This window comes from Halichoerus grypus, chromosome 13 (genome assembly GCF_964656455.1).
Source record: "Halichoerus grypus chromosome 13, mHalGry1.hap1.1, whole genome shotgun sequence".
Lineage (NCBI taxonomy): Eukaryota > Metazoa > Chordata > Mammalia > Carnivora > Phocidae > Halichoerus > Halichoerus grypus.
In genome coordinates this window covers 60,098,337-60,110,442 of record NC_135724.1, presented here as the reverse complement: position 1 = coordinate 60,110,442, position 12,106 = coordinate 60,098,337, and the positions used below count along the sequence as shown (strand labels likewise).

General features: G+C 51.2%; 1 protein-coding gene across 9 annotated transcripts in view; it reads right to left on the bottom strand.

Annotated features, from left to right (window-relative positions):
* The window catches only part of MTCL1 (microtubule crosslinking factor 1), a 120,307-nt gene that overhangs the window by 37,468 nt on the left and 70,733 nt on the right, over window positions 1–12,106 (bottom strand). For 5 of the 9 annotated variants that reach the window (XM_036092498.2, XM_078060585.1, XM_036092503.2 and 2 more), the window contains 2 exons: window positions 6,448–7,785; window positions 5,192–5,323 (listed from right to left, as the gene is read on the bottom strand). In XM_036092498.2, coding sequence (XP_035948391.2) covers window positions 5,192–5,323; window positions 6,448–7,785 — 1,470 coding nt within the window. Of the gene's footprint in view, window positions 1–5,191; window positions 5,324–6,447; window positions 7,786–11,180; window positions 11,259–12,106 lie in introns of all 9 variants that reach the window. The other 4 variants (XM_036092496.2, XM_036092499.2, XM_036092500.2 and 1 more) reach the window with 2 other exon arrangements.

Here is a 12,106-nt window from a genome sequence, read left to right as displayed (position 1 = left end):
ATATGAGCCTCATACCACAGCACTGTTTGATTAAAAAATGTGTCCCTCTGTTGGAACCACGTCTTTGAAGGGTCATAGAAAAGGACCCTTGAAGTCCTATGAAGTTGTTCATCTGGGGCATCTGATTTACCTCCAGTGGCTCCCTGTCATCCGTGGAGATGGGTCAACAACAGAAACTGTGCAATCCTCTTCATCTGCTACACATTTTACTTTACTGTCTATTTTTGCTAATGGAGTCTTAAAACCCCTCAGACAAGTAAGTGTTCCTAGCTGGGATGCCGTCACTCCAGTGTTACAAAAAACAAAATACAAACATGCTACAGTCAAAGTTTCAGTCCAGAATTATTCCACGGCCACACAACTGCATCCAACCACATACATTTGGAGCCAAGTGTTCACATGACACATAGACCTCCTCTAGAAAATAGATACTTCCCTTCATCACCATATTCCCAAAGGGTTGATTCTAAAAGCCATCCTTTGCCCACTTACCTAAGATTCTGATTGCACATCAAACAAATTCATCTTGACCTCTCTACGTAAGGCAGTCTATTGAAACAAATACCATCCTGACTTGATCCCAAGGCCACGGAGACATATCAAGCTCGACGTCACAACCACCTTCCCTGGCAGTGTTCTGAACACCACCGCCCATGCTTTCCCCATGTGGTTGAGTCCTACACCAATTTACAATGCGAATTTCCTGGACCTCTTCACAGAAAGTGGCTTATAGATCACTCTCCACACTTAAGAAGTTACCTGCATTATCTCGAAGCAAAAACAGGAATGCTTTTCGTTATACTATTAGCAATGCTCCTTAAATATTAGGACTCTCTTCTACCTCTATGCCCAGGACTTCATTTTCTGGCAAGTTCCATTTTGTTCTGGCCAGTTTTGTTACTGCTTCATCCAAAAGCCGTAGAGGAGGTCAACACATGTGTACACATACTTGGCATAAAACCCCACATCATTTTATCGTGGCTGGTATTTCACAGCTGGGGCATGAGGGGTCCCAAATGCTTCATGTGTGTTGTTGATTAAGGGATCAAAGGAGGAGCTAGGGAAGAGAGCTCTTTGAGATTTCTGATCTAGAAACTCGATCCCTCTGGGCACGGGCTTGGTTTCACTTATATCTGAAATGTGACCAGGGCCCAAGCTTGGCCACTTCTCGTTCAGAACTATTTTTAAGGCACCCTGCACATTCCCAGCTGCATATCCTATACGCTGCTCTCTCTTAACAAGTCGGAATCTCTCAGCAGATTTGTCAAGAGCCACAGGGAGGAAAGTCAGGGAAGAAATCTGGTGCATGATAGGAGAATCTAGCTAACATCTACTGAGATGAAGAGGCACCAGAAATACCTGTCCTTCTGAAAAAAAAAATTTTTTTTTTCTTGGTGTGCTTGCATTAATGGGTTAGTGGGTATTAGTGCGTTCTGACTTCAGCTTGTTCTGCCTATAACTGTTTTAAGAGTGCTGTGTGGATATTCCCTTCCCTCCCTAAGATTAGTGTGTGTACTAAGCAGCAGGCCTTCTGCTGCACAGATCTGTCATCTCCTGAAATGTTACAATTGTTCGAAGGTGGTTTTTCCTTTTCTCCTTCTTGGTGTTCTTGCTGCTACTGGTGCTAGTACTAGAAGTAGTGGTTTAATCTGGCCCAAATACCCAAATCTTCCAAAATAGGAATACACTTTCTCTCCTCTTACCCCAAATATGAAAATCTACATAGGTTTCAGAGAAGGCATTTCACAAATGGAACTTGAGAAATTGATCCTTTGTTAAAACTTCAGCTTAAATACAGAAAGTTTTTTTCCTCTTTTAAGCTGTTGGTACTAGGTGTCCTATCAGCTCCCATCCCAAGGAACTAAGGGCAGAGCTAAAGGAAATTCACACGTGTACAGTAGTAATCGGCTTGCACAGATAATTAGTAATTTCAAGGGCAATGTAAGAGGAAGGAAGAACACTGCTCGAGGTACACCGGCTTCAGTCTTGGACTCATTCTAGATGAAAGTGTCTGAGCTCACCTTTTCTGCAGTTATGGTGGTGCTCTGTGGTGTCGGGCTGCGTGCATGAGGCTCCACTGGGAGAAGCTTCTGGGTCGGGCTGCCCTGCTCACTGATGGGAGCTCCGCTCCGTGTACCGTTTCCATGATAGCCTCATTGGAAAGTTGTGGGCAATGGATCTGGGGATGTTTTCACTAAAACGCCTTTAAGAGTTCTGTCTCTAGCATTGTCCATTGTCCAATTCTTTAACCCAGTGTAATACTGGAAGACCAAACTCAGCAGGGGACATCCACCCCAGGGACCCAGCAGCTCCTCTAAGACCCCGACTCTGCAACGGATCTATGTTGGGCTCCTCTCATAAAAAGAAAAACTACAGAGCTATCCAAGTGGTCCTAGAATACATTTTGTCTTTTAAAAAGTATTTAAAAATACAACGTGTTTGCATACATAATTGAGTCTTCTGTGTGAAATGCCATAGTGGATAAAGAAGTCAGAACAAAGGATGTTTCAGTCCCAGTGAATACTATTCCCCCTTCTAGGAAATGATGTTGTCTGGGACTTGCCTTTCACCATGAGCTTTTTAACTTTCTCACTTCGTAAAATTAAAGGAAACTGAACAGATGTTTAAGGGAAGCAAGAGAGCATGGCAAGAGAGCTGGTGTGCAGTCAGTCACCTGAGTGACCTCGAGTGAACGGCACTCTTCCGAGCAGTGCTCCTCACGGCAGGGTGGGGAGATGGCTGAAGCAGGCCTGGGGAGACCATTCTAGACCCAGCTCACCCACCAAACCCCCAGGGGCTTACTGGCAAGCCGCCTCACTCTCAGACCTCCATTTTCTCATTCACAGAATGGAGGAATTCACCTGAAGATCTGACATTCCCTTCTGAGCTGTATTGTGCAGTGATCCCAAGTCACCACGTGGCACCAGCTAGCTCTGCTAATCTACCTCTTGTGGAGGTTTATATTCCCACAACACTCGGTTTGAGTCAACGAACTAGGTTTCTCTCTCCAAAGTTGCTGGTTTCTGAAGCTACGAGAGGACATGCGCATGTATGTCAGGCAATGGGGAAACTTATCAACGCCCCAGTGTTAAACAACATCTTATCAGCGTTTAGCTAAACAAGGTGATGTGTGACATGCCCTGAGTGATGAACATATGGGAAGGAAGCGGGAGTTAGCCTCAAACTGCTCTCCCAGAGAACGGGGCTGCCATGTTCAGCAAGAGCTGTGCTTGTGCAGATCAGGAAACAGCCAGGGAAAAATGAGAAAGGGCTACAGTGGGCAGAGGAAATTGGGCCCACAACTAGGGGAGCTGTGACAGCCCTTCCCACTTGGCAGTCTTCAGTGGCAGGACACCCTTCCCTCTTTATTATCAGTCAGACTTTACGTTCACACAGCATTTAGCACTGTTCATGGTGCTTTCTCAGCCAATAGCTCCTCAGCTCTGAGAATCATCCACATATAATCACACGAGGCAGGTAGGACAGTATTTTTCTTCCCATTTCACAGATGCAAAAACAGAGGCTAAGACTTGCTTGAGAAACAGAGCTGGTCATGGACAGAGCTGGGGCCCTGGATGCCCCTGCCAGAGTGGATTCTAGCACAGCATGGCGTCCCTGCTAGAAAGAGCTAGTGGTGCAGTGTTCACTGAAGACTAGGAATTTTGTCTTCCTGAGGGTGTCATCCTGGAGACGAATCATTCAATTGTTTTGAAATGTACATAATTGTGAGTTTGCTACTGCCAAAGCAACCAGCATTCTCAGATGAAGCCCATGTGTGGGGCACAGGCTGATTGTAGGGGCTTCCTGTAGAAGTTTCATAGAGATGTAAGACACACCAATCCCTAAACCCACACTTGTTTTTATATAAGCTTTTCAAGGGCAGTTTTCATGTCACTGTGTGCCCAAATCAATGAGGGTAGAGATGTGACGTACTCTCCCACAGGACAAGGGAAGAGCCCAGACTAGAGATCCGGGACCTTGGGTCTGGGTGACCAGCAGTCCCGTGTGCCCACCTGGGACCGTGGGACCCACAGCTCATCAAGGCACTGGCCACAAGCTGAGTGGAAAGGGGCAGGTGCGGCTCTACCCCAAGTGCCTCTGTGAGCATCATTTCCTAGTCAAATGCCTGACTTTTTTGCTGAGTGAGCTCAGTGTGCTTACAGGAGTGAGTCCCTTGTCTTTGTCACCCCTGCTGTCTGGGAGCCACCAGGATCCCTTGGAGCTGAGCAGTAACACCCCTACTGGGACTGATGAATTAAGAATTTTCATGGTGTAGGGCACCTGGGTGGCTCAGTTGGTTAAGCGTCTGCCTTCGGCTCAGGTCATGATCTCCGGGTCCTGGGATCGAGCCCCACATCGGGCTCCCTGTTCAGTGGGGAGTCTGCTTCTCCCTCTCCCTCTGCCTCTCTCCCTGCTCATGCTCACTCTCTCTCTCTGTATCTCTGTGTCTCAAATGAGTAAATAAAATCTTTAAAAAAAATAATTTTTCCTGGTGCCCTACTCCTGCAATAACCCGCCTTGACCAGCAATATCAGAGCCAGGGATTCATTCCTTGGTGACACCTGTCTCTGTCATGGGTAGAATTACTTGCCAGGAAGAGCTTTCACCGACAGGACTGCTGACAACTGTTTCATATGATGGAGTCCCTCTGGTAGCCTTTATGGGGGCTGGGAGCTTTGTTGACAAGAGGTTGCTATGGCAACAGAGAATGCTGCCGCCGAGCCCCCAGGTTGGGAGTGCACGCCCTGATTCTGCCCACTGGCTGGAGCCCTGTCACTGGAAACTACAGGACAGGCCACATGAGACACAGGGAAGGACAGTTTCCTCCAGCCCAGCAAAGACAGTGCTTAGTTTTCATGCCTGTTTTCTTTCCTGCTTGACAGAAAGCTACGTAACATTCACGAATCAGTCCCCTATGCCTTGCTGTGTTTCCAGGCGTCCACAGGCAGGAGGATGCTTGTCTGACAAGGGGAGCTGGCGGTTGCCCGCCTTCACCCTGTGCGGACCCTCCCATTCCAGTTGCATGCAATGGACTCTGATTTCGGCGGAGTCCCGCCTGGTTCCATACCCGCCCACCATGTCCCTTAAGGGCCCTGGACCCAGGTAGGAAACACCACACAGCCAGCCACACAGCCAAAGGAGGGTTGGGAGGGCAGGGGTTGCTGGCCGGTGGGGCCAGGTGGTCGCTGACCTCTAGACTGAAGCAGCTCTGGCCTCCCAGCCGGCAGCTCCCAGCGTCCCCGTCGGCTCGGCGGTGCAGCGGCTCCGGCTCATCCCCGCGCTCCTGCCCCGGCTGCCACTCCGGCTGACCTCTCAGTTTGGACTGTTAGGTGCATGGGAGGGATTTGGATTTGTTTTGTTTTTAATTTTAAATAAACAACAAAGGAGAAGAGGGGTGGGGCAGGGAGGGGAGGTGCTGAAGAAAACAAAAATATGTAAGGTAGACGATGGAAACCACCACCGGACGAGGAAAAGCATGAACAGACACAGTGCCATACGAGAGGGACGAGAACAGAACCAAAATGAGGATGAGCAAAACAATGGCTGAAAGATCTGAAAAGCAAACAAGAGAAACAGAGGGGGGAAGAAGGCAGAACACTGGTTATGAGGCGCATGCAATAGGGATGCGTGAATCAAAGACTCAACCGCAGGCACACTACCCATGAAGGATACGGAAACAAGGCTCCTCCTTCCTCGCTTGTGGTCGAGCAGCAAAAGCCATAATCCAGGCGGCAGCTGGGTCATGCACCCAAGGGCGATGCATAGGAAAGCAGTCCTTGGAGGGCCACTCCACTCCGCCCTCACCCTCGGCTTGGGGAGGGAAGCTACTTTCTCCGTCAGCGCCATCCTTCTCCCGGGCCGGCTCCTCTCCCCATTCTGGCTCATCTTCCAGTGGGAGCGGGTGGGCCTGGCTGCCTAGGGCCTTTCGGACCTGCACTGCGTCCCTCTGGCCATCAACCCAGGTAGGGATGCACATGCTCCTGAGCCAGTCTGCTAAGTGTCCTGACTGTGAAATGAGTTTGTACTTTGTTTTAAACTCCTCTGCTTCTTCATCAAGATAGCTGGTCATTTGAGACACCAAAAAAAAAGGAAAAAGGAAAAAGGACGGATTGCGTCGATCCCTATCGCTGCCATTGGGGTGAGCCTTGTGTCATGAGGGAGGGCCTCTAAGCCAAGAGCAGCGGTGCAGTTAAAAAAAAAAAAAAAAAGAGAGGAAAAAGGAAAAAGAAAACAAGGAAATAAAAGAAAACTAAAAAAAAAAAAAAAAAAAAAAAACAGAAACCCAACCAATAGAAAGGATTTGGTTGACACTTGAGGCTTTAGTACAATGCAGGTTTGAAATCATAACCAAGCAGCCGTGAGCAGGATGAGTTCAAGTGCAGCAATGCCAGCAAGAAGGAGGAAGAGCAAAACGGAGCAGGGAGGCAGAGCCAGGAGCCCCCTTACCTGCAGGTCCGGGACCAGCTCCTTCCCCAGGGTCCCGACGGGGGAGTCCCGGGACACGGAGGTCACAGTGGAGAGAAAGCTGGAAGACTCTGTGAGGTGGGGCAAGGGGGACAGGTCTTCCAGGCGCTCCCTCAGGCCGTCCCCGAGCCTGTTCACCTGCTCCAGGAAGGCCTGCAGCTCCTTCCTAAAAGCCTTCATCCTCGAGTTGATGGTCCCCAGCAGTGGGGGCTCCTTCTTGCCTGTCTCGCCCGTCTCCCCTGCCCCCTGGACGTCAGGCCCCAGTGAGGCCTCGCCACTGCCTCGCAGCCCCACGTTGTCGCCGAAGCCGGCGGTGTCCGTGATGAGGCGCTCCACGGTCCGCTCAAGCCGCTCGGCCTCGTGCTTTATGGTTGCCAAGCACTCGGTGTCCTCCCTGACCCGCAGGAGCTCGGCCGGACACGGCTCACTTGCCTCCGACGGCTTTCCGCTGCCAAAGCCCGACGTCTTCTCGAACATCTCCTCTGAGTCGCTCTCGCCGCCAATAGGGCCCTCCCGCTTAGGCTGGGGCTGGCGGCCTTCCTCCCCGTCGCTCTCCTTCTTGCCCTGGTCGCTGTCCGCGTCGCTGTCCCGGGGGCTCGGGGCGCGCAGGCCCAGGTGGGCAGCCAGGTCATAGCGCTGCACGTTGGACAGCAGCACCCGGTTCTCATACTGCAGCTTCAGCACCTTCCCACTCAGCTCGTTGATCTGCAGCCGCGCCGACTTGAGCTCCTCCTGCAGAGGGGCCCCGCTGGCCGCGCCCTTGCCCATGCCCTCCGCCAGCCACCCTGGCTCCGGCCGGGGCTCAAACTTGAACTTGCTCAGCTCATGCGTCAGCTGCCGGTTGTGGTCTTCGATCTCGGATATGGACCTCCGGAGCAGCTCCGCTTCCTCCTCCACGAACTGCAGGTGCCGGCGGAGCTCCGTCGAGGACTCCAGGGAGTCGCCGAAGGGTGAGGTAGGAATGCTTGCCATGTGGTCCCGGCCTGTACCCTCTCGCTCATACTGGACCCGCAGGTCCTCCATCTCCGCTTTGAGGCCTCGGTTCTCCACCTCCAGCTCCACGATCTTCCGGCCCAAGATGTTGGCCTCTTCCTCCACCAACTTCAGCCGCAGCTTCAGCTCGGCCTCCCTGGTGCTGGGCGGCCCACCCGCTTCCCCCGTGGGGAGAGGGCTGTCCACGTCTCCATACAGGGCCTTGTACTTCTGGAGCTCCTGTTCCAGCTCGTCCTTCTCCCTCCCCAGCTTGGCCATCTTCTTACGCATCAGGGAGCCTTCCTCTTTGGCAAACTGAAGCTGGCACTTCAAATCAGCACTGTCATCCTGCCAAGAGAGAACATTTAAAAATACCACATGTTCGTGTTTGTGGTGATTTCCCTCACACCTCGCCCCCAACACACACACACACACACACACACACACACACAAAACCATGATCTTTACAACAGTGTGTCGAGTTCCAGGTCAAAGGAGCCAAGACAATGCCGACATGAGCCCAGGCCTTCATGGGGCAGACACTGCAAAGGCCTACGGTCTGTGGCTTTGTCACAGAAACCAAAGAAACCAAACAATTCGTTTGGGAAAAACATGCACATGGAATCCATGGTACAGATGATGAGTGCAGAGGACGCAGAATGACATGAGACCCAGTGCCTGTTAGCAACGCGGCGGTCCCTCCTTACTTTGTGGGTCCAATCCGACTAATCACCAGCACCAGTGAGAGATGCCAGAACCGCTCACTAAGCCTGGTACAGCTGACAGGCGTCAGTAGCTACTTCTACCTGCTGCCACTCACTTCCTCCAGTGTGGACCTCCCTCACCTAAAGTGGCCAGCAGCCCACAGGTAAGCCAGGATGGGGAGGCCCTGATCATTGTACTGATTTGCTGAGACACTGAGATGTGGCAATCACCTCTACTCCTCCTCTGGTCTCCCCACCCCCAGCGTATCACAAGGATGACACGAGGACAAGGACATGGGATAACAGGCAGGAGGGGGCTTTGGAAGCTGTGGTGTAGAGTAAGTACCACGCTCTTGTGGTTAAGATGAACTGTTACTGCAGACCTAACACCCAGGTTACTCGCAACCTTTCACCAGGCAAGGGCAACGTCAGAGTCTTTGCTTCTGTTCCACCCCCTTACTTGCTGTAACACAGCAGGAAATGAAACTCAGAAACCCAAGGCCAGAGTTAGGGGTTTCAGAACCAGAGAAAAGGTTCTCACTGGAATCACTAGAGGACTCTGGAGGGTCACCAAAGCAGACTCCCTGCTACTAAAAGGCCACACCGCTTGGCTGAGGTCCTGGAGGCATGCTATGGACCGTTTGGAAAGCTGACTGGGCCTTCCCAGGGCAGATCTCAATGCCCGGGAACTATATGAACTCTGATGTGGGCCTGCACAAATGTTTCACTAGTCCCATTCGGTGAATGGGAAAAATGACCGATTTCATGAATCATTCCTCTCTGATTGGCTATCACAAGTTTCAAAAGGCTGTTGTGGGGACAAAGATTTTGGCAAAGAGTTCCCCATCCCCCAGAGAGACTCAACAACATGGTCCATGGTAGCCAGACTCCATCAGCCCCCAGGGAGGGAGAGGCATCAAACCAGTCTCCGAACATGTCAACCCTCTGGGGGAGAATGAACTTTCAGGTCATTGTTTGTGTTCAAATGGTCTAGGGGAGTTAGAGGCAGCTTTCACACTCAGAGAACAGGGCTCATTCTCTGCCATGGTCTTGCTGCACACTCACCATTGGGTCGCAAGATATAGAAATACCCACCTTGGTGCCTCCCAACTGTCTTCCTTCTACCCTGCCTCGATCCTTCCTCCTGCACCCCAAACCCATATAGAAGGAAAAAAAAAATGATGTGACAGGGAAGACTCAAGGAAAAATCTAAGGCCAACTGTGAGCCAGTGCCACGGGGCTATAAAAGATGTATATAATCCTAAGACTAAGGGTAAAGCATACTTGTTTGTTGATTCGTTCATTCTTTCAGTGAATACTGAGAATCCACTATGTACCAGAAACTGGCACGTTACTTTTAAATGACCCCAGTTCCTTAAAACTTTCAAGAACAGATCAAAAGCACCCTTTCAATTATTTGATAAACATAGATCTGCAAGAAGTCTACGCATCCAAATACACAGAGAGGGCTCTGCAGTTCACATGAAGGAACAGTTTAAATAAGCAAACATAAATACCAATGGAGACAGACTGTCAACACTTTGTAAATGGATTAATTTGGGAGTGAAAAGCCTAGGATGGGAGACAGCCCATGCCCTCAGCCCCAACATTCCACTTCATAGCCAGCGGTGTGTCCTTTGTCCAAAATCACCTAAATGATCCTGTCTCCACCCTGAAGCACAGAATCCGCCTTTGTGCCTGAGGACAGCAGCTGATTTTGTGGAAGAGAATGTCGCCAGCCCAAAGGGAACGCCACCATCTGCCCACCTGGAGCCTGGGCAGACCCAGGAATGGGCAGGACCACCTGCTGTGATCAATGCCCCACCCCCACGCACTTCCATAGAAACCTGCAGCTCCTGAGGCCCTGGTCAGTGGGAGAATAGGCTGGAAATGCACAGACAAGGGGCAGCGTTACCTGCATAGCTCAGGAGGTTTTGGTCTCAGACCAAGATCTGGGAGTCTCAGGTGATCTTCCCTGAGGGTCCTCCCCACAAAAGTTGAACTGAGAAACTGAGAAAAGGGGTAGGATCTCTGAGTGGCCTGCAGAACGCCGGCCTTACCCAATGGTTCTGAAACGCTCAGCTCTAAGTGCTCAGGGTAGACAATCCCAAAGAGCCCTCACATCACCTTGATTTCTAGAAACTTTAAACCTCAAGCCCCCCTCCCCCAACCACCACTCCCAAGTCTGACTAAAACCAGAACTGTTCTCTTCCTTCTTCCTGAACCTAGCTAGACCCCAGTCCGTTAAAGAAGATTCTACAACACACCCTAAGGAGGGTCTGATTCATAGATTACCTGAGGACTGATAAAGTATCCGAAAAGTCTTCTTGTTCCTTAGAAACTACACATACACCAGGAATTCTGACGCAATTCAAGCATGCTATCGTTTTTACTCAACACCCATGAACGACACCAGACCTGCCACCAATGTTAAAGCAGTTTTCCAAAGACAATCTTTTAAGCCAAGAGAGTGTGTGCATTTAGCGAAAGGGTCAGACTTGCTCACGCTGGTCCAGGCGGTTGGAGCTGGGCGCTGCGCCTGCCAGGGCCCAGCGGGGGAGGGGCGGGGTGGGAGAGAGGAGGCCCAGGGAGCCAGGCTCAGCCTGTTCTGGGGGCAGGGGGCCACTCCTTCTCATAAGATGGGGAATCACAGCCTCAGCTGGAGCAGCAGGAGGCTGGGTCCCCATCTGATCTTGGAACCACACACTTTCTAAAACCCTGCCAAAATTCCAGGGGAGGGGTCTAGGCTGAATCCTAAGCTGAAGGATATCAAGCTCTGGTTTCAAGAGATCATCAGATAGCTCCGGGAATGCAGTATGAAAGCAGACGGTCCCAACTTTCCACACCACACGGGTCCTGTCACAGGCAGAGAAGGCAAGCACAGCACAGAGAGGAGGACACACAGGGGACCACCACCACCACCAGCAGCCGGAAAGGCCTTGTCAAGCAGCAAAAATATATCGCTCTGGGTATATATTCTTTGGCTTGCAAGTCTGACATCTAGCCAGCACCCCAAGCGCTGACTACTCGCGTTCCTACCTTGCGCCGGGGTGCCGGTTTCCTCTGAGTTTTGGTTGCAGACCTGCAGTTTCCAAGGCGCTCGGGTCCACCACTCTGCTGGACAGAATACTCCTTTTTCTCAATGATAGCGCAGGCGGAGGGGGAACGTAACACATTCCCGGTGCCCGGAGGAGTTCTGAGAGCCTGCCAGGGGCAGCGGCGGCCGTTCTCAGCCCAAGCGACCCCCCGGTGAACGCGGCGCCATGCCGCTCAGTCCGGAACGGGGAAGTGCTTACCCTCCTAAGGGAGATCTGCCCTGCTCAAGAGCCAGGAAGCTGAGACATCCTCGAAGCCCAGGAGGTTCCAAGCCCCCAGCCCAGGGACTGCAGTTTTTTATTTCCCCGTTATTAGCGGGCGCCAAGTGAGATGAGGAGAGGAGCAAGGGCAGAGAAGAAAGGTTAATCTTGGGCATTCCCGCTGTTCCCATGGCCCAGTCCTCCTTGAAGGACATTCCGGGCATCAGTGAGTTTGGCTAAGGGCACAACAAAGCAGATCGAGGGTGGAGTTCACAGGGCAGGCCGGCGGAGCTCTTGGTTAGCCGGACTTCTTGCGCCTCTCTAATTACTACTTGCTCTGAGAGCTCGGGGAGCTGACACCCACTCCTGCCTTTGTTCTCTCTGATACCTAATACCAGCAGCATTCATTTTTTTCCAAAAAAAAAAAAAAAAGTAAGGAATCTAGTAAAGCAAGTGTTCAGAAGAGCTCAGGCATTTCTGCAGAACACAAACTGTGTACACGGAAAGGGTGATGCTTTTACCATCCCCCGGAGAGAACACGGCACGTTCAATTAGGACAGTTTGGGATACTGTTCAGCTTGCACATTAAAACAAAAACAAAAACAAAAACAAAAACAAAAAAACACAACCCAACACTGAAAACAATGCCTTATGAATGACCCAACACCA